At 35.6% G+C, this 23,640-nt stretch overlaps 1 protein-coding gene across 1 annotated transcript; it reads left to right on the top strand.

Annotated features, from left to right (window-relative positions):
* Positions 1–889: 889 nt before the first annotated feature.
* Positions 890–23,133, top strand: RDH10 (retinol dehydrogenase 10). Its single transcript, XM_058175094.1, has 6 exons — positions 890–1,961; positions 3,575–3,810; positions 16,559–16,657; positions 18,220–18,365; positions 19,479–19,610; positions 21,782–23,133. Exons 1-6 carry the CDS (start codon positions 1,670–1,672, stop codon positions 21,903–21,905), a joined length of 1,029 nt encoding a protein of 342 aa, XP_058031077.1. The 5' UTR covers positions 890–1,669; the 3' UTR covers positions 21,906–23,133.
* Positions 23,134–23,640: the final 507 nt, after the last annotated feature.

The raw sequence follows: 23,640 nt of genomic DNA, 5'->3' as shown, positions 1-23,640 counted from the left end.
CCCAATGTTTCTTCACCGTATGCATTATCTCGCCCGTAAATTCCATGGGAAATCATTGCTTTGCAGATGTCAAGGAAGTTTATGTGGGATAGGAATAAATCACCTTTAAATGTCCTCCAACTAATTTGGGGTCGCGTTGTGGATCGGATTGATCAGATTTCCAGTTATTGGGAATGGTGATGGGGAAAAAAATTACTCGTGGAAGTGGTCCTGCGGACTAGACGTGGGAAGCCGTTTCAGCTAGAAAGCAACGCGCCTCTCTTTTGCTCCAATTTACAGTTTGTAAAGAAAAATAAGGAGTTCCACTCAATAATGTTACTGAGTCACATTGTTTCGGGTAGTCTGTTACAGGAAAACAGCAATCTCGAGCTACCTTAAAAACCCACTCCTTTTGTTCTGGAATCAAGATTACTGAGATACGTTTATGCGATGATAACTTTTGTTCAAAGGCGGCATAGAATTCTTGACGGGTTTACAGATCACGCTAAACTAACTCCCGGTTCCTATTTGTGTACATTGTAAGTATTGGGTGAATTTAGCCACGGGGACTTCTACTCCCTGGTCACACCGTGGTTCGTGGCGCTATACTCTACTCAGGTGTCTCAGGATTCTCTGTTAAAGGACGCACGCCTGGGCTTGTTCGCCCACTCCTGGGCCAAATCCGTGGACAGAGTTTTTTTTCTTTTTTTTTCCCGGTGGCGGCTGGTAAGGGAAAGTGCCGGTCGTGGGGGACTTGTCCGCTCTGTCCAGTCCGGGCCGTCGGCCAAATTGCGAGGGTGGCGCTGTTGGGCGAAAATGTGTGGGGAGAAACGGTTCGGAATGCAAAGTGGGCGACGAGGAGGAGGGGCCGGGCTGCGAAGCGCAGACGGAGGGGGAGCTTGGGGGCGGGCTGGCGTTCTCGCGCCGGGGCTATATAGAGCCCCGAGCGGTGCGAACATGCTCACTTAGCGGGCGCTGCGCGGAGCCCTTGGCGTAGGCGCGAGGTAAAGTCTGCAGGTAGGGCTGGGGAAGGACGCGTGGAAGAGCGGCAGTGGCGCTCCAAGCAGCCGCCTCTTAAGACTCCTTCGGTACTCTAGCTGAGGCAGGCAAGGTGGTCGCAGCGCGCGTCCTTTTTATAGGGGAGCCCAGTAGTGCGCGAGCGGATGAGGCAGGACGAAGGGAAACCCTTTTATCCGAACTTGTACTTTGCTCCCTTACTTTGCCGACTTCCCGCGTCGACTCGCCGAGTGTAGGTTTGGCTTCTCCTGCAGGAGAGGCAAGGTGGCCGTTAGGTAACAGAGCTTGTGTTCGCCACACAAAACAACCGCTGAGTCAGAGGCGGGGAGGAGTTGCACTCTACAGGTCTGTCCCGGCCAGCCAGGTGTCTTTAGAAAGTGTCCAAAGAGTGTGTGTGTGTGTGTGTGTGTGTGTGTGTGTGTGTGTGTGTGTGTGTGAGAGAGAGAGAGAGAGAGAGAGAAACTCTTGCTTGCCTCTCTGAAGAGTGGTAGCCACTCTCCCGAATTGCTCGGGGCAAGGTGCGCGAGAACAGGGGCTCTTCCTGCTCTGAGCTGGCACGCTGCTTTTGACTTGTCGAGCCGGTGCCCAAGTCCTGTGCGGGGAACCCAGCGCCCTCACGCCCTCGCCAGACGGGGCTCCCCGAATCCTCCGAGGCTTCTCCGGCTCGGCAGCCATGAACATCATCCTGGAATTCTTCGTGGTCACCTTCAAGGTCCTCTGGGCGTTCGTGGTGGCCGCCGCCAAATGGCTCATGCGCCCCAAGGAGAAGAGCGTGGCCGGGCAGGTGTGCCTGATTACCGGCGCCGGCAGCGGGCTGGGTCGGCTCTTTGCTCTGGAGTTCGCCCGCCGCCGAGCACGCTTGGTCCTGTGGGACATCAACACGCAGAGCAACGAGGATACGGCGGGCATGGTGCGGCACATCTACCGGGAGATCTCGGAAGAAGCCGTGGTCGCGGCTCAGAAAGGTAACGGGGCTTGGCTGAAGGCGGGTGGACCCTCCGGGGTTTGGGCACCTTCGCGTGAGGCGGTCGCCAAATTCTCCAAGAGGTCAAGAAAAGTGGGCATCGAGAATTGCTTCGTTCGAAGGAGGACAATTGGACTGTGTGGGTATCGTGAAATCCTGACCTGAGGTGCGCTGAAATGAGAAGGGAAAGAAAATTATTCTTGATAGTCCCAAAGGTGCTTTTTCAAGAGGTAACTGGACTTTCTGGTTTTTCTTTGAAGATTCTCATCCAAGAAGCTTCTTACTCTTATTCTTTATTCTTATTCCTATTCCTATTCTTGATTGTGCTTGGCATAGAGTTTCCTATTTCACTGAGTTCAATGCATATCTAAATGAGTCTCCAGAAGCAATATTGTATCTAAGCTTTCTTTGCTTAGAATAAAAATATTGACTGGTTCTGGACCAGCACTAAGGTAGGAATATCCAGATGTTTTGCAGGAGGAAACATTTCCACAAGTCACTAGGAGGTTCAGTGAGTTGTGTTGCTGCTTTGCAACCTCTCCAGAGTGACTTGCCCTGCTCTTTTCTTAAGGGCAGCAGACTTGAAAGTATTCAAAGATTTTGGCTTTAGGAGTGGAGGGTGGAGGAGAAGCATTGAAGGGAATCCTTAAAACTGTGGCTCTTGGAGAAATATTCTCCATTCTTGCCACCCAAGAAGTTTAGGAATTTGGGCATTTTTTTTTTTGTTCAATTGCCTGAGGTTGATAGCATTGTATTATAATGTCTCTTAGCTATTTGCATTTCCTTTTATTTTTATTGTGTTTTAAATGTTTTATGATTGTTTGCATCCAAAGTCACTGACTGGAGATGGGTGGTCGTACAAATTAAATAAATTTCCATGTCATTCTACTCCATGACATTGAATGACTAAAAGACACCAGATAAATAATTTAAAGTTTAAGGTTCAAAGCTTACAGAAAAATGACAATGGTGACAACAGAATTTGTTTCTATCATAGTAGGAGCTAGACTTTTTTAAATAGATTGTTACGATTTAAGAAATAGGCAATTGCTATAAAATAAGCAAACAGCACTTATGTCAAGTACTTTTCTTGACATAAGGATGTAGAAAGTGGCATAATAATTTTGCACAATGATATAAATAATTTTAAATAATGTTAAACCTATTTGGTAGGAAGTCTTAATTACAGGTAGTACAATAGCACTTATTCCCAGGTAAATAAATCAAAGATTGCAGCCTGCAAAATAAATAAATGATACTCATTAATGGCTTGTTTCTGAACAAATATGGAAAAGTTAGGTCTACATGTCCTTACTGAGCTTGGTGTTTCTCTGTTTCATTTTTTAATTAGTAATGGTAAATTCCTTGGTCATGTTACCTTCCATTTTGGCATCAGTAGATCACTGGTGAAGATTAGCACTGTAAGGCTTGGTACTTCATTGTTTTGGTATTTAGTTGTCACACTTTATTTTTTGGAACAGGACTAACAAGAATCTTGTCAAACTGGGTAGATTAATAATTGCCTCTTATTTCCTGGTATGGAAACACTGAATATATATTTAATTAAATTCTTATTTGTCCCTCTCCTTTGCTTTTCTGGATTTCTGTAAGCAGCTGGGCATGGTGAAGAGGAAGTGCTACCTCCCCACAACTTACAAGTTCATACATACACTTGTGATGTGAGCAACAGAGAGAATGTGTACAAGACTGCTGAGAGAGTCTGCAAGGAGGTTGGTGAAGTCTCAGTCCTCGTGAACAATGCTGGTGTTGTTTCCGGTCACCATCTTCTGGAATGTCCTGATGAGCTTATTGAAAGGACCATGATGGTTAATTGCCACGCACATTTTTGGGTAAATATATTTATTTCTAGTGGGATGACTATATGACTTGGTTACAGTAAGCTTTGATATTCTGAAGATGAACAAGGCTATTTACTTATATTTAGTTCGTTTTCATTTTTCCATTTTTGCTTTGTCCTTTTTCTTAAAGTTAAATGATGTTTAAAATTAGTAGCATTTTTTTTGCATTAGACTGTAGCTTCAAGATGGTTTTGCCCTAGTCTGTTGTGCCTTCTACCTTTTTGCTGATCTTTGTACTCAATGAGTCTGATCCATAGAAATTATACTGCCATGAAAATAGTAATTAGACATGTTTGACCAACCAACTTCTCTCCTACAGATTTCAGTAAGGTTTGGGAATGTTATAGATCTTCCAGTTCAGAGATATTACTGTAGAAATAACATTCACTAGTGACTTCTGTTAATTCTCCTTTTGAATTATATTGTACAGTTGGCTCTTTAGAAGTTGTAATATATGTAATGGGTTATGACAATGAAAAAAGACATTTCTTTTTGAACATGGGTTACAGCCTATCTGATTTATCTGGAACTGGCTACAAGAAACTCTTGTCTCAAAAACATGAAGCTTCTCTACTCTGACTATGATCATTGCTCAACAGAATCTTTTGTCTTTTGAGTAGTAGCAGCTGTCTGAAATCCCAAACAGAAGTACATTCTAGCCTTATTTTCAATCAAGGCTGGTAAATGTTCTATGCTGTATTTATAGTCTACTTTCTGCTCTGTTGCTATTTGCTACTTTGAATGACTGTGGTTTTCATCACCTGTACTGACATCTCCAGAGGGGCTTACTTCCAGGTAAGTATATAGCCAATTGAATCTAAAAAGCACTTGAGTAATGGAAATGGTTCCTTGGCCCCCTTTGCTTTTTTGGTAGTCTTAAATCCTCTTAATGTTAGGAATGCTATTTTTAATTTCTGTTACTGACTGTAAACAAGTATTTCATTAAATACGATTTTTAAAAAATGATTCACGCACCATTGTACAGTAGTCATCATCCCAGCACCTGCAATGTTGATATAGTTTGTAGCTCTTCGCTATTGAGAATCTTAAATACATGCTGAACATACCTTAGGAGAGAAGAGCAGACAAGCAGTTCATGATCCTTCTGTCAAGCTTATTCTTTAGATCCATACTATAGGTTGTTGAATGACTTGATCTGAGAACCCATTTCAGCACATACCAGTTGCAAAATTCAAAGAAGTTTGTGTTTAGTATTTTACAAAGGGAAAGTACTGTAATTAGAAATTTTTTCTGCTAGAAGGATAAACATCCAGCTGATACTTAAAAAGGCAGAAACAGTGTTAAGTTCACAAATTTGATTAAAGAAAAAATATATAAATGAGAGGCATTGTCATTCATTAAATTCCTGAATTATCTTGTTCTTCATTTTGGCAACTAAATCAATTACTTACAAATTTGTGTGTGGTTTAACGAATCATGTCTAAATCCTCAACTAATTTACAACATTTAGTTGTAATCCTATAAGACTTTATTAACAAATAAGCACCATAGTGATGAACAGAATTTGAATAATGTATGTAGGATTATTGCAGCAACTTTGATCTAGCCTTATTTCTGATTTTTTTTTCTCTGCTCTGGGGCAATAGTGTTTTATTTGAAGCAGACAGACTTAATAATACACTAAAAATTATACAATAATTTAATTGTTAATTATACAATAATAATAATACACTAAAAATACACTAAAAAGCCTAGTGGGGTTTTAATAAGGGGTTTTATTGGTTTTAAGTTCTTCAACCAACTCTAAATTTTCCTTTTAAACTGGTCCTAAAAATTGTACTAACTGTCTTTACTTTGGCTGTAAACCGCCCTGAGTCCTTTGGGCGAAGGGCGGTATAGAAATTGAAACAATAAATAAATAAATAAATAAAAATGACTTCAGATCTTGTATAGTTGTATAGTTTTAGTTAGCAACCACAACTACTTTAGTTCCATGTATATGATTTCTATAGTTCAATGAAAATGTCTTTAGGAAGAAATTATTTTCTTATGTAGATACTTAGGCTTCTCTTGTTTTCCAATCCAAAGTACGAAGATCACAAAAACAATTAAAACTAAAAGACTGCGCTATTGACATCTTCTACTGATGATCATAAATACACATGTCATTTAGTATAGTAGTATAGCAAGTCTTTATTAGTGCATGGTGACAACAATTGGTCATCTACAATCTTGAATTCCATTGCTGATTAAGCCACAATCTCTAATCCTAAAAAGTTGGGTGATAACCTGGCTTCCATTCATTTATACTACCTAGTAGAAAGGGGGATTTGTGCAGATTTCTTCCCTTGCTCTGCACAAGACCCCCAGAATTATTCTCATTGGAGAGTGACTGCTTTTTCTGTTGATGGATGGCTTTCTTCCACAAGGAAGACACAATGGGACACAATCCTTAGTGTCATTTTTAGATGCAATGCCAGTTTACCATGAAGTATTTTATTAAATATATGGGATTTTTTTAAAAATGGCACTTAGTTTTTAGTCTACATAGAATTAATCAGTCTTCAATTATTTCTAAGCATATAATTATCTCACTATGTCAAGTGAAAAAAAGATTCCAATTCTCTTTTTGGTCATGTTTGGAATCCATTATGACCACCTCATAATCTGTTCTTTAAAACATTATGCTGTGGTAGCACAGTGGTTAGAATGCAGGCAGTCTCTGCCCACTGCCAGGAGTTCAATCCTGACCAGCTCAAGGTTGACTCAGCTTTCTATCTTTCCAAGGTTGGTAAAATGAGGACCCATATTATTGGGGGCAATATGCTGACTCTGTAAACCACTTAGAGAGTGCTATAAAGCACTGTGAAGTGGTATATAAATCTAAGTGCTATTGCTATTATGTATTTAAAATGTGATGTTCTGTAATATGCACTTCAACTACAAACCAATAAAACAGCTTAATCAATGTATCTTAGCAAAGGTAAAGGAACTAGAACTTTAAAGTAACTTTTGCATTAAAACACCCATGCACCACATTAAATATATATATTTCTTGTTTTTAATGCAAACATTTCTAGACCATTCAGCTCCAAGAATTGGAGGGTTAGGGTTAGGGTTAGGGTTTTAGGGTTAGGGTTACATTGTCCACCTATAAAATTATTTTTCCTTAATTATAATATGAACAAGTAAAGATCTTGGTGGTGTGTGGTAAGCGCTATTGTTGTAGAAATATATTCAAAATAGGGCTGCTAATGAGTCTAACAATTGTAAGAGCAACATTAACTACATCTTAACTTTGTATATAATAGTCCATTCTAATAAAGATAATACACATTAACATAGTTTTAGCATTGGTATAGTAGAAAATAGTTTTGAGTATCTTATTGTCTTCATGCCATGCCATGATGCACCTTTGAGAACATAACCAACTTGATCTTATATATACAATGTTAGAATAAGCAGTGCACTATATGTTCACATTCATTCTTTGTGATGTGGCTGAAACGTATACCTAATTATTCTGTTGTTGCTTTATTTATTGCTTAGACAACTGCCTTAGAATCTGATTCATCAAATTTTGTTTTAGCTAATCTACTTTAATGTCATGCTGGACAAAATCTATCCATTATAATTTTTTCAGGGGAACTCAGAGCTATTGATTGCAATTATTGGTCAGCATGATTTTTCCTACCTCTTCAACAGGGTTAGCAGTGAAAGTATACTACCAGTTCAAGTGCTGTTTTATATGAAATTATCGGACCTTCTGTTATTCATTTTACGTATTTATCATGGTTAAGACTACCTGAGTCATCCCGGGAAGGACAAACATCCTTCCCAATAACTGTTTTCCCTAATTAGTGTTGATATGTATATCTAACAACACTGGGATTGAAATGAATGGGAAAATTCATCCAAGAAAGAAAAGGGGATGTGGGCCCTTGTGACTTTCCTGGTCTCCTAATCTGAGGCTTTATAGACACTTTTACGGCTAAGCTAAAAATAGCTTTGGAATGCCCTGTATAATATCAACCCATATTTAGACTGTATACATTATTTCTTTATCCTTTCCAGAGAAAACTGAGATGATTCCAAGGATTAATTTAAATAGTCTCTATAATGGTCTGTATATATATATATATATAAATGTCCTATAGTTTATTAAAGGCATGTGTTGAATTCAGTGATAAATGGTGGCTCTACTTCTGTGCAAAAGTTTAAATATAGACCAGTTGGCTTTTTTAACAAGTGCTTTTAAGTACGCCTCCAAGTATCTTTTAGACAATTGTTCTCTGCATTTTAAAAATAGATGAAAGTAGGTGTATCTAATTTGTTTCAGTATGTGCTTTTTCATCATCATCAATCTTAACTCCAATTTTTATATGTAATAAGCTCAGCAAGCTTGTCCACAGATACATATCTTTATTGTGTGTATAGTTTTTGAGCACTTAATATTCAACCTCCTCATCAGATGCATTATTTGATCTTTGATTAAGCTTGAATTAGTCAATTAGTGCTACTGGTATCCATCAAATATAAGACTTGAGGTATCTTGTTGACTAGGAATGGAAAGCCATGAAAGCTGATAATTATTAAAAACTCTCTTTCAAGTTGATAGAAGTTGAAGTCTTTTGATACTCCATTGTGTGCTTGGATTAGTTTGTGCTAGGGGCTTTAGATTAGCAATAAATAGTTGGAATGTAAAGCGCAAGTATGATATATATTCACTGAGGAGTTAGGAACTCCTTAGGAGTGAATTTGTTAATCATTAAAGTATCTGCTAAGTGGAAGGTGGCTTTTATGGCTTGCATACCGTTAACTCATAATTCAAAACATTTTACACCTTTGCTCCCTATTTATATATGTAGTTTTGAAAAGCCCTTTTTTTCTGATTCTTTCCTTTGATCAGTCTGTATTTACAAAGAATTAGATTCAGTTGACCTAAGTAATATTTGTTGATCTCACTCTTGTGATACTACCTTTCAACTCGACAATGTTATACAGATGAAACTATCTTAAGTTAAAAGAAATGAAACTTTCTATCTCCCTTTTATCTATTGTGGTTGTATATGACCCTCCAAACTCTTGAGCAGAAGTCTTCTTCCCCAAATTCTTTTTTTGGAGATACCAGAATTGAATGTACATATTTTCACACATCTACAGTATGAAGATAACATAATAGTATCTGTTGGCACCAATTTCTTTATTTTTTCAAATTTGGAAAGCTTTTTTTATATAAATAATTTTATTGTAATTTTTCTTTTCCATAACTCTAATACATAGTCTATTAGACTATAGTCTAATAGTCTAATAGATGACTATGTATCAAATTTGGAAAGCTTCTTAATGCCATAGCAACTCTAGGCAGCATGCAGTATTAAAAACAGGTTATAATAATTTTTAAATGACAAGGAAAACAACATTTTCTTTCACAATGCACTTGTACATGGGACCTAGCCCAAGGCTCAAGGGGGAAAACCATATTTCAACAGCCCATTCCATATCACTAGTAGGAAAAGTGGACTTTCTGGCTTTTTCTTTTGGAACAGTCTTCTGCTGGAAACTTCACCTGTCCTTTGAGATCTGTATCTGATGATAGTCAGAAAGCTCTGAAATTGAAACTAATGAGCTGTGCTTTCCAAAAGCGGGACTATACACTAGTGCTCCCCAGTTGATGATCCCAAAATGCATTCAGATTGCAAATTCCAGAATTTCCTACCAATTCTATCTTTACATATATCCCCAAGTTTTTTTTAACTCTTAACCCTTTTTGTCTGCTTATCCATAGGCTTTGAGTAAAAAGTATTTTTGTTATTGTCTCCAGTTTTTCCTTTTACTGTATTTTAAAATATTTCTATTACAGTCTTCTGCAATACTTAATAAGGTATAAATGCTTTTCAGAATGATTCAGAAAACTTTAAAAAGCCATTTGGTGATTACTTGTAATGAAAAGCAATGTAGAAATTACACAAAATTAACATCAGAAAGGACTAACATTATGTTCTATTTTTAAAATTTTTTAAAAGAATGTATTTCCTTATAGTAGGATATGTGCATATCCTGCTTGTTCCCAGAATCAAATTAAAATGGGAGTGATACACATTACACTAGGAAGTATGTGACATAATACAATTGGGAGCAATTTTTTTCTTTTGGGGGTGGGGATTGTGAGTAAGAAACTTATTCTGTCACTACCTCATTATGTCAAAAATGTGGCATTTTATTGTCACCACTTGGCCTATATATTTAACTTAATCTACTCATTACAACCTAAGTCATTTTTTGGTCTGGTGTATATTTGCATACACCAATTCAATTTCCAAAATGTTCTGTTGAACATAAGGGTTTTTTCTTCTGAAAAAGTATAGAATTGTGTGGTAAAAAGGTAAATATATTGTAAGCAATTTTTTTGTGTTTATTGAAAGGAAATTAGGCTGTCTTATGCAAATGTCAGTTATCTTTAATTGAATTTCTAATCGTGAAAAAAATATTCTGGCAACATTGATTTGTAAGCTTATCAGCATTGCCTATTTACATTTACTGATGACTCATTTAAAGTGTATTTCTAAGGAAGGCCTAATTAAATACTTTTATTTGATCTTATTTCTGAGAGAAACCTTGTATGTTTTTGCTATATTTATCATTTTCTACAGAATTACAGATCCTATGTGGTTTTTTCCCATCTCCAGCTTGTGGAAAAAGATTTTTGCCCATTGTATGAGAATGAAGCTTATTGGGTGGTTGGTTTGTTTGTCTAGACAGTAGGTTTCTCAGATTTCCTTTCCATCTCCAATGGAATCTTTCTGAAGCAGAATGAAAAATAACACTAGGAGCTGCAATGGGGATTCCATTCTCTTGTATTTACAGGAAGTCTCTGGAACATTTTCCTCCATAAATGGAAAGATCTTTTGTCCATGTAGAAGGACAATTCAGGTTTAAAATAATGATTTCATTTCAACTACTAGATCAATATTGTACTTTACTAACATTGTGTAAAAGTGATGCATCTCCTTTTTGGATTTATTGAAGTAATCCCTTGGATGTTTTCTGCCTTAGTAGAGCTACAGGTGATTCTCTTCCTTTCTCCTTGCATTATTCATTGATTTTTAACCAAATGGCAACAAGCTTTGGTGCTAATTGAACAGAGGTGAAGGATTTTCACAACTAGAAATTGAATGTGTTAGTAAGTGAGATTTAGGATTTAGGTGCTAGGAAACTTCTAATGTATAATGAACAGCTAAAGACAAAAGGTGACTCCTTTTGCTGGAACTTGGTAGTTCAAAAATAAGCTTTTGATGTTTCCTTTGTTGTTCCTTAGTAAAGTCTCTGCCAACTTTCTTGTTTTCCTTCCTTTTACATCCTGAATTAAAGTGTGTGGGAAATATAGAGACAAAGATTGCTAAACCTGTAATTTCTTAACGCATTTCCCATTTTGACTTATTTGTTTTCTTAGCTCATTTTCCATTTTGGCTTATTTGTTTTCTTGATGGTACAGTAAGTAACCTGTGTAGATTGATTGATTATGTGTCATTGCAACTACATAGATCTTTCTCAAGAACAAATGGGTGTGTATAATCAACTTGTAAGGTTTTTAGTCTTTGACTGCAACTTTCAGAAGCTATTGGAAACAGAAGTTTCTCAGGTACCATTTGGAATCAAGAGACTCATAATATTTGCGATATCAAGAGACTCGTAATATTTTTCTAGGGCCCTGTCCTGTTTCATTTGATTTTGTGCTTATTAGATTATTTTAGTTTGGATTGTCTTCCTGATTTGATATTTATAGCTGTTTTTATAGGGGTCTTCTATGTCATCCAGAGCCCATTGGGGGTGGGAGGCTAATATAATAATTGCATCATCATCATCCTCATATTATTATTGTTGTTGTTGTTGTTACTGTACATTGACAAACATTTTTATCTCACTTATATATGTGCATCCAAGCAGATCCACACTGCTTGGATCCACACACATATTATGCCAATACATTATAACATCATAGGTTCTTGGAAAGAACTCAATGCATATGAAGGCCAATACCATCTGAAAAACTGGCAGATGTGACATTACATTGCTCTGTTTACAATAATAATGAAAAATGCCATATGGTTATATATTTATATTTGACCTATACTGTTGTCCTTTATTTTTCCTGACAGTTGAAATGAAGTTTAGATTGACCAAGGTCAGATTACTAGCTAGGCTAGCAAAGCCTTGCTGTAAAGCTCATGGTTCTCCTAATGCATTTGTTGTTTTTTACTCCATTTTAACATTTCATATTATCCAGTATACAGTCAATGATATAAAAATATCACAGTGCTATTGACTAATATAAGTCCTTGTAGATTGCTAAAAACAGTTATACTGGATGTAAATGAAATAAAATTTTGTGATGTTATCCCCCAATACCAGTGTCTTAATACAGAATCATAATTCATTATCACTACTACCATTTTTATGCTTCTGTTTAATAGCAATAAGATCTGAGTTTTCTTGACACACAGTTTGGCACTTTTTTTGTTAGACACATTATACAGAATCCCACGCTAGAGTTAAAAGCAATTTCTTTGTGTGTATCAAGGGAATTCCTTTTATGGCTATAAAAGTAGTTGAGCCAGTTCCTTTGCAACTGCATAGAATATGGTTAACAGTTGTTCTCCTGTTTGCTCCATTAAATAGATAGTGGTATTGGTAGGAACCATACTAGTTATATCACTTTGTAGACTAAAACTAGAACTAAAGTAATAAAGGAGGAGGATATTGAAAACTAAGTTTTGCATGAATAGAAATATCTTAGCCCCCACCTCATAAAACAATATACTTGCTGTTTTATTAAACTAGTTTCATTAGGCATTCCCCCCCCCCCCGAAACTTTATAAAACTATTGTAGCAGAAATAACTCAACAGCTCTTTTTTTAAAAATAAGATTAAGGATGGTGAATGGAATTATCCTGATGTTATGGGAACTTGGCTGCCTCTAAAAAGGAGTCTAGGTATGTTTTTAAAAAGATTTTTGTGATGATAGCTAATTCATAGCTTCCTTCTAAATCTAGATTGGTGCTTTTTCATATATTAGCTGCATTTCTCCTCCATTTTAGTCAAAGACTCAATCAGGAGGAGACTGAAAGGTTTGGTGAAGTGGTTAAAGTTAGAAACCAAAAGACTGTGAATTCTAGTTTTATGCATGAAAGACGACTGAGTGACTATTGGTGAATCTCTTAGTCCAACCCTGCTCATAGGCTTCTTGTAGAATAATTAGGAGGCAAAAACATGCATATACTACCCTGAGCTGTACAAAAATAAAAATAGGATATAAATCTTAATGTAACTATGCGTTTATATTTCTCTATTCGTATTGCAAGTTGAAGAATATAGTGTTAGGGGAAACTTTGAGTCATAAAAGGCAAAATTGCTTCGTTAATTTTATTCATTTATTTGGTATTTATCAAATAAATGCCATCTCTTCTTATGGTAATATTGTATGCTTATTTATAATTGGATTGTAAAAAGTGTTGAGATGCAATTCTTGCTTAATGTATTCCCCCCCCCCCCCAAACTCTCACATACTTAAACAGGTATTAAATCAAGGGTTATTTAAAGATATACTAAATCAAACTAGTAGTCCATTTAGCTGATTATTGTTGACATTGACTGGCAGCAACTGTTCAAATCTACTTATATATTCCAGAAATTGAACTTGATATTTTCTGCAAACAAAGTTTGTTCTTTCATGGCAATGTAGTTCTCTGCCTCTTTGTATGAAGAATTCACACATTTTACAAGCAACTAGGCAATCATTGGCCTATAATAAATTGTCTTTAATCATGATTTAACAAGTTTGACTTTGGAGATTAAATGAGGTAGATCCTATTTTTTCTCAAGACACATATTTGCAGATGCTTTCTGCTGTAAGTGGAATGACAAGCGCAAAATAAGAAACTATACTAAATTTGTGAATGCAGATCTGTGTATAGAAATTTGCATTAGGTGCCAAATCTGAGTTTTCAGAATGATATATATATATATATATATATATATATTTAGTTTTGTAGCTCCAGAGAAATCATTTTAAAAAGCATTGATTTTTCTGTATAAGTTCCTAAAACAAAGGACCATCAATACATTTTATCAGCTGCTACATCTGCTTATGTTGACCTGTTGGGCGTTCAGCATTTTCCAGTCATAACTCCTGGAGAGGAACTGGGGCAAACACCAGTGTAGAACAAGAAGGATTTACCACATACCTTCTTTCTAGTTTCAGCTCATTAACAAAATGAATACTTTAGACATTACTGGGGAAAGTGATACCACATTTTGTTTCCATAATATATACTTTAATTTCATAATTTAAATCTTGAGCATTCAACTTCTAAATCAAGTGCTATACTTGTATTTTAAATAGTTGAAGTAAAATGGAGTGAGAATCAAAAATTTAAATTTGATTTTATGTCAGCGGCAGTTAATTAAAATTAAATACAGTTAATACATATTGTCAAACTGCTTTACATTAAAAATTGCAAGTTGATAACAACTTTATGTATGGACCTTAGATTTTGCATTTCTAATTAATGTGACTACCTGCTCTGCAATAAGTTTTTAGAATGTTTCCAAGAACTCCAAAGGAAGATGGGGTGGACAGATCAAACAAGCAAGGTTAATTCTGAAAAACATATTTTAATCAGTAGAAGCAAGAATAGAACAACTTTAATCTTCTGTCATCCAACAAGTGCACATAAAATGCTTTGTTTGGTGTTCAGAGCTCAGAGTTAATAACTGCAAGCAAAACTCTGGTTCAAGGAACATGTGAAAATTGTTAAGTCATTTCTGATTGAAAAACAAAGTCATCATAAAAATGAAATTAGACTGAGTCAGCTGTTAGTAAAATTATTTAATCCAACAGTTATTTAGAGAGCAAATTCACATGGCATCATATGGTGATTTAAGTTTTGGAGGACAAGGGAGAAGAATCCACATGTGTGTAGAATTGATATATAGCAGTCCAAAACCGAGCCTTTATTTTGGCTTACAGATACAATCAGTTTGGCAGAAATGCAATTCTAGCACATTATCTCTTACTGCAAGCACATGGCAGCTGCAATGTGACACCTTATAAATGTTTTACTATTTCAAATGGATTTCTGCATGAGGAAGTTCATAAAACTCCACAGAGGCATGTCCAGGTGTTCTAGGATGGGATTATAAAAGAAACCTTGTGGAGGTTTTTGTTGTTGTTGTTGGGTACTTGGGTACTGTTAAGAGAAGAGGGAATTGGCTAAATGCTGCTCTGAGAAGCTGCAAATAATTATAAATTTTAAAATGCAAACAATGAGACAATCTTTGGGAAAAAAGTTCCTGTATTGTAATACAACTTTTCACTCATACAGTAATGTGCATTTATCGATATGGTCACTGATATCTAGCAGAAGAGATCTTCGGAAGTTATCTAAAAATAATTTATATTATTTTTAATAATTAGGCTTTTGAATATGTCTCTTAATGGTTTTCTTAATTTGTATATACCGTATATACTCGAATATAAGCCGATCCGAGTATAAGCCGAGGTCCCCAATTTTACCCCAAAAACTGGGGTAAACTGGGGACTCGAGTATAAGCCGAGGGTGGGAAATGAGGCACCTACCGGTTGGGGAAACCCTCCCTCCCTCAGCTGAGAAGGCTGGCGGCTCCCCCGCCCCGCCCTCTCACTGCACCGGCAGGGCTTCCCCGCGCCGTCCGGTAAAATGTGAAAAAAAGAAAAAAAAAAAACTCGAGTATAAGCCGTATATACTCGAGTATAAGCCGAGGGGCTTAAAAAAAAAACAAAACTCGAGTATAAGCCGTATAGACCCGAGTATAAGCCGAGGGGACGTTTTTCAGCACAAAAAACGTGCTGAAAAACTCGGCTTATACTCGAGTATATACGGTATATGTTTTTTATCTGCCTGTGAACCGCCCTGAGTCCTTCGGGAGATAGGGCGGTATATAAATTCGAATAATAAATAAAATAAATAAATAAATCTTAGTGGCCTATGGCCATTTTAGAGAATGTTCCTCCCTTTGAACTTGTCCTGTGTCTGAAAGGCTGATCCATGGTAAACCTCATTTTAAAGTAATTATTTTAAAAAAATCAAAGATCTGGACGCTGTCATCACTATTGACTCAGCACATGTTACAGGCCTTTGATTATGATGATAGCATTTTTATCTGAACTATAGTAATTGTTTTTACATATGCATCAGAACATTTTAAGTAGAACTAGCTTCTCGGTTATCTATTTAATTTGATTCATGTTTATTTTTAAGAGATTAAAGTGCATTTTCTGTCAAGGATCCTGAGAGTTTATCATGTTTATTCAATATTTGTCAAGTAATCCACAATGGATGTATTCTTCCCTCCCCCAGCTGCCAAATCAAATGAACTATTTTACGTTATAATTACACATAGTGCATTAAATATAGGCTTGGTTTTACATAAATAATCCTATAGAAGTGTGACTTAATACAATAACTGAATATTTTCAGTAGACAATTAATTAGAACTACAGGTATTATCCTGTGTAATTTTATGTAAGGCACTTTTGTAAATTCATTTTACTTTTTGCTTCAACAACTTTACTTAAAATAACTTTTATTTTTAGTTATTTTTTGCTTAAATTTCCATCTTGGTCCTGAAATGAAATAAGCAGTTTTCAGATTGGAGGACTGCTTAAGTCTGACAACATTGCCTTACCTTTGGGCTGGCTCATCAAAGATTAAGGCATTATTTCTTGTGTTCTTTGCAGACCACTAAAGCATTCCTTCCCAAAATGCTGGAACTGAACCATGGACACATTGTCACTGTTGCAAGTTCTCTTGGCCTCTTTAGTACTGCTGGAGTAGAGGTCTGTTCAAATTTCTTAAATCATGTATCTTGCATGTTGAAAGAGTTTGTTTTTATCACCAAGCTTGATGTGCAAGGTAATATGTGCAGCACTTGGACAAAACAATTCAACTTTTGAGGAATCCATCAGTCAGGAGTAACTAATTTAATTTCTTTGGAAAACTAAATCACCAGTGAATTAAAGGCAGTAGACATTGCAATGAAACTACCACCAGCCTTTTCAGATCTTTTATAGAAAAGTTTGTTGTAAAGCTACCATTATAGAAGAAAAATAAGAAAAAAGCCCAGCCCTTAATTTATGAAATCTCAATATGAGAATTAAATTTAGTATCTCAAAGTATTATTACGGTATGTTATAAAGCAGCTTTATAACATACCGTAATAATAAAACCAAACCATCAAAATTGTTCCTATTAAATGGCAGCACATCTCAAGAGATTTTATCTAGTGCTGGGAGATGCTAAGAAATTAACCTGGGACCTCTTTCACTGAGCCATGTGTCATTTGAGGATTCTAGATGTTGTAATAGAGCCGTGATGGCGAACCTATGACATGCGTGCCACAGGTGGCATGCAAAACAATATCAGTGGGCACGTGAGCTCAGTTCCAGAGTGCAAGTGCCTGCTGGCCAGCTGATTTTTGGGCCTTCTGGGTCACCCAGAAGTAGGGAAATAGGCTGTTTCCTGCCTCTGGAGGGCCTGGGGGATGGTGTGGGGAAGGTCTGTTTTTTGCTCTCTCCAGGCTCCAGAGCCTCTCTAGGAGCCTGGGGAGGGCGAAAACAGCCTTCCCTCCCACCCCCGAGGCTAGAAACAGCCCGTTTATTTTAATAGTGAAAGCAGCTAGACTGACAATGGGAGGAACGTTGTGGGACACTGTGAGTGGGACAGCTTTCTGTCAGGGATGCTTCAAACTGGATTCTTCCTATGAGCATGGGGTTTGGACTCAGTAGCGTAAGTGCATCTCTGTGGTTCTATATTTTCCCAGGATATTTGTAAATTTTTCTTATATTGTATCAGAAGCAGGTTTCCAATATCAGCAATATATTTTTCTTTTTTACTACTGAAGATAGGATGACAAGCAATTATTTTATATATCCTTCCCCTGCAGCTTCCTTCTTTCTCAGTACCCTGTTAATGAACGCTTCCTAAGTTTTAAACTAAACATTACACTATGGACTAAGATTCTGATTTGTCCTGATACTGCTCAGACTTAGCTACTAATGTGAAAAAGTCCAAACTTTCCAGTTTCTGGAATTAAAACCACTGAGCAAACCTAAGAAAAAAGATGCTACTTAATGGCTGTTTCTCCAAATTGCTTGAGGTAGCTCTTCTTTCTCTAAAAGAAAACAATGGCTGAATTGAGAAGTGGGTTTTTTTTTTTAATGCTGCTTGAAAGACAGAGAGCTTTTTATTTCTTCAAAAAGCTACATCAAAGAATGTTATTTAAGTTGAATTTTTCAAAAAGACATTTTTATTTAATAAAAGTAAGATGATCGGTTTAAGTCTGTTTTTTAAAAAAATTGTGTAACTTGTTTCATGCTTGTTTTTTATATTGCCAATTTAGGATTATTGTGCCAGTAAATTTGGAGCAGTGGGGTTTCATGAATCCCTGAGCCATGAACTAAAGGCTGCTGAAAAAGAGGGCATTAAAACAACACTGGTTTGCCCTTACCTTGTAGATACAGGAATGTTCAGAGGCTGCAGAATTAGGTAAGTAGGCAACTTTTTAAAAAAAATCTATATACAGGTAGTTCTCAACTTACAACAGTTCATTTAGTGAACATTCAGAGTTACAACGGCACTGAAAAAAGGGACTTATGCCCATTTTTCACACTTATGACCATTATAGCATACCCATGTCACATGATTTACATTCAGATCCTTGATAACTGACTCACATTTATGACGGTTGCAATGTCCCAGGGTCATGTGATCATCTTTGGCGGCTTTCCGACAAGCAAAGTCAATGGGGAAACCAGATTCACTGAATAACCGTGTCATTAATTTAACAACTGCGGTGATTTACTTAATAAATGTGGCAAGAAAAAGTCGTAAAATAGGATAAAACTCACTTAACAAATTTCTCAATGACATAAATTTTGAACTCAATTGTTGTAATTTGAGGATTACCTGTATATAAAAAAATAATGTAGTTGTATCAAATACATTACACATAGCATCACTCTACTTGCATTAAAACATTCTTTCTTCATGAACAAAATCATAATAAAATATCATATTTCCTATATTCTGGGGATATATTTGAAAATACATTGGATCAGAATCTAATATGGTAAAGTTTAAAATAGTTCATTAGACTCACATAGCTAGTTTTTGCTGTAATTGTAAGGTACTATTTATAGTGTAGCATAAATGCCTCTTACATTAAATACATTGGTTATTATTTATATAATACACATTAAACCTTTTAGATTAAAAAGCAATGTTATAATTCAAAGTTAAGTCTGAAGTTTGTAATCATGATATGTGACCCTGATTATGGTTCATGTCCTAAACAATTAAAATTCTAGTAAGATTCTAGTTTCATAATTTCTTCTCTAGGTGATTTAATTTGACTTCATTATTGGTATTTGTATTATGCTACTGAGTTCCAACTATAATGTACAGTACACTTAGATTTTATATTATGTGTATTATTTAGTTTTTGAAGGTGCATATCTTGTGGGAAGGATGATTTGTACTAAACAATGACCTCATCCTAATGAATTAGTAAAACAAACATGCTTGACATCATCTTCTGTCTTCGTGTACTTTTTATCTAATATATTTTTTAAATGTAGCTTGTTATTTTTATTTTTTCAGAAAAGAAATAGAGCCATTCCTTCCACCTTTGAAACCAGATTACTGTGTAAAGCAAGCTATGAGAGCTATACTAACAGATCAACCTATGATTTGCACACCTCGTTTGATGTATATGGTTACCTTCATGAAAAGGTTATTATTTAGATCTACTCAGTAACATGTACATATTTCAGAAATAAATGGGCAGTCAGACTGTGGGATAGATGTCCAGCTTTTACATCTAATTAATTCAAGTATTATTGATTGTCAAAGAAAATGTGATAGAACAGAGAGCCCAGGAATCTATAATCATTCATAATATATGGGATTGATACAGCCAGTTCTCAAACTTGGCATACTGAAGTGTTCATTCTATAAAGTTGAATATTTGTAGCTCAGTATTGAAATGAGAGGTCCTTGGTGCTCTCTGACCTTGGCTGTTTTCTTGCAGATGTTTTATTACCCAAACAAGGTAACATCATCAGTGCTAGACAAGAAAACAACCAAGCTCAAGGAGCACCAGGGATCCCTCACTATTCATTCTTTCTGTCTCTCCTAGCACTGTTTCCTCTTCATTAGCAAAATGTATGAAGCAGAAGTCCTTCACCATCTACTACTTGAAATTTTTTTAAAATTAGTAGTAGTAGCAGATATTGCATGCAGATTCTTTTAGGTGCAAAGCATTCTTTCTCCCTTGGACAGCCCATCAATATGGAGACATCACTAGGGCAATTGTATTTCTTTTGAAGGAACAGAAACACAAAACAGACTTCATTGATAGTGTACCAAAAAGAAAAGTATCCAAAATTTTTGTGCCTGGAGAATAATAAGGCCATATATCCTCGCCTTACTGGCTTAAGAGGCATGAATTCTGCACAATTGGAGCTTTAACTTCCCTAGAAATAAATGATAAGGCTAATTAAACCATTTTCAATCTATTGCTGATGAGCCCTGAAAAGTTAATAGCTATATTTCATTTATTTATTTGTATCCCACCTTTATTATTTTTACAAATAATTCAAGGTGGTGAACATGTCCAACACACTTTCCTCTTGCTATTTTCCCCACAGCAACAACCCTGTGAGATGAACTGGGCTGGGCTTAGATCCCAAAGATCCAAAATTTGTTATCAATCATAAATGTGAATAAAATGCCATGTCATGTAATCATGTGGGAGACAGATGGCCAGAAGTGTATTATAGACCTTAAAGCAAGCTTTCTGAGCTGTGGTAACTCTGAACAGTTATCAAACAACTGGTTGTAAGCTGAGAATGACCCATAACAATATTGGTCCCCTCCCAAATGTGTTTGGAAGGAATCATAAAAGTGAAATTAAGAAACAACGCATCTCCTTAATCAAAGGCATCTGGACTGTTACATTCTATGATATTCTCCCTGTTTTGATTTTATGGATTATTAATTTCTTGGAAAACCACCTTCCTTTTCAAGGAACTTCACAAATCAGTGTAAAGCCTTATTAAATTCCTCAAGGGCTCATACCATTTCCAATTGTTGAAGTCTCTAGACACAGTGAAAATAGAAACAGTAACACACGAAAACAAAAGCAAAGTACCAAGGAAAGAAAGAATGAGCCATAGCGCAAGTATTTTGAAGTAAAAAGAATGCTAGCAAATGTTTCGATGTGAGGCCCTTTTTAAGTATGGAATCCAGCCAAATGGTCCTTCTGGTCTTCTGGTCTACTTAATCTCTGAGTAATTTTATTTTTAGCTCAAAGAAAGGAAATATATATTGGTTTTAAAATAGTTAATAGTTTGATGAATTGTTATTGCTGATAAAATTACTGTATTATTCTACAGAGGCATTGTCAATAGCTCATTAGTTAAAACAGTCAAAAGTATGTGCAGCCAAGACTAAGCCACCCTGGGAAGCATTCTTTAGTGAAAAATAGCAAGTGGGGTTTGTGCTTCAGAAGAAGCCCTTTAATTGTCCATAAAACACATTATAGTCTTGTACAGAATAGCTTTATTAACATTCAGAGCCTATAGCTCTTTGGAACATATAGCTCTTTGTTAGGATTTGCACTATTAAAGCTTTTGACTTATTATATTACATTCAAAACATTTAATAATAATAGATACTTTCATTACTTTAGCTTAGGAATTATTTGTTCCTGAGTTGTTGATTTTGCAGAAGAGAAGCAATAATTTTGAAACTTAAACTTCTATCTTTAGCCTATCATATCTAACAGAATCTGCTCTAGATAGTATTTTAATTGTCTTACATTTGTTATTGTAATTTTTAAAAGCAAATAACCATCTTTATCGCTATATTTACAATCCTATTTATCTGTTTCCTTGTTTTAGCATCTTACCTTTTGAAGCAGTTGTGTGCATGTACCGGTTTTTGGGAGCAGACAAGTGTATGTATCCTTTCATTGCTCAACGAAAACAGGCCACAAATAACAATGAAGCAAAGAATGAAATATAACATTTTATAAAGGACTGTTATTTGTAACAGAATTATTATCAAATGCTAGAACTGTATTCTGGAGTGCACTTGCATTTAGCAGGAGCAACTGTTAACATTTTATCATGACATTCTCTTGGATCCTATACCTGAATAGTGAACAGGAAAAACATTTTTTTTAAAGTATTGTATGTAAAGTAATCAGAATTTCTGAGAACCATGAGAGGCAAATTTATAAAAAGTAGTGAACACCCTTGTTCTTTTGAAATTTTATTAGATGTACAGTAATATGCTACTCTTTTTATAGAGAGAAACTTTGTATGATTTCTCTTAAGATGGTCATGCAATTAGACGATTCAATTGTTTCATCAATTGTTCATTTTCTTGTGATGTTTTCATGGGTTGTCATTTACATTATGTAATGTAGCAGGGGCAGTGCTTCAGAAGCTCACTCAGTCTGTGTGTGATAAATACATTTTAATTACTTTTTATTTTTCAGTATTGCATATATTGAACCTAAATATGTCTTCATTAAGAGGAAGTTTGGAATGCTTTCAGAATGGAAAGTCATAATCCATACCATTTCTTCCTGTTAAATAATAATATATGGCTTGCATTTAAAATCAACCACTCTAAAAGCCAACTTTAATGGAATTGGATGGGCAAAGAAATAAATAGCTAAATAGTCTTTCTAGACCAGGGGTCTCCAACCTTGGCAACTTTCAGACTTGTGGACTTCAACTCCCAGAATTCTGGGAGTTGAAGTCCGCCAGGCTTAAAGTTGCCAGGGTTGGAGGCCCCTGTTCTAGACTATATAGTGAAATCCATTTCCCTATCATTGATTACTGTCCAATAACCCATGTTTTTGCTTAAAATTCAAAAGCAAATTGAGTTAAGAAAAAAATAAATAATGGTCCTCCTGCCAATTGTCACATTAAAGTTACATAAACAAAATGTAATATTATTAGATGCAACTTGAACATTAGAAAGACTGTAAACATTTTTTGAAATTGCATTATAGAGCAGAAAACATTTTTTACCTTTTTTTGTAAGAACAATTTTGTGCCTTGAATTTGGTGAACTGTTTTAGTAGAATATTGTAAAGGTGAACTTCTACCTCTATATCTAAATGTATATCATTCATTTGTAAATTTGTTTAAGAAATTGTGACTTTTTTTTAGAATGTCATGTTAAATACTGACCAACTTTTGTGGTTATTAAAATTATCCACTTGTTCTTTAATACATAACTTGGTCGGATTTGAGGTACTTTTTTATACTAATTATGTTCCATTTCAATATGGGACAATATGTGTTTTTATATTGTGTTCCTATGGTAGTAACAGTATCAAAATATATAGTTGTAGTTGATAACTTGGCCTATTCAATCCTGATATTTCCACTATTTCCAATGACCTTTAGAGGAACAGTGCATTTGCTTCAGAAGGCACTATTTATGGGAGGATAGCTTTAGTATGTACTGCTGTTCAATTCTCTACAATATGGATTCTATTGCATATATATTCCACAAAATTCAGATCAAAGTTTTAAAAACAAGAAGCAGTTGTAGAAAACTACTGAAATGATACACTATTCCAGAAAAATGGAATTATTGGAGACAATGCTGCATATTTTAAACACTTCTTCTGGCCACATAAAGTACTATATTCTGCTATCCAATAAATAACCAAAATTAGTTAAAGACATATATGATGGGAATTATTTTTCCCAGCTTTGGTTTGAGTATGGCTATTAAG

This window comes from Ahaetulla prasina, chromosome 3, assembly GCF_028640845.1.
Source record: "Ahaetulla prasina isolate Xishuangbanna chromosome 3, ASM2864084v1, whole genome shotgun sequence".
Classification (NCBI taxonomy): domain Eukaryota; kingdom Metazoa; phylum Chordata; class Lepidosauria; order Squamata; family Colubridae; genus Ahaetulla; species Ahaetulla prasina.
This window is presented reverse-complemented; position numbering and strand designations above follow the sequence as displayed.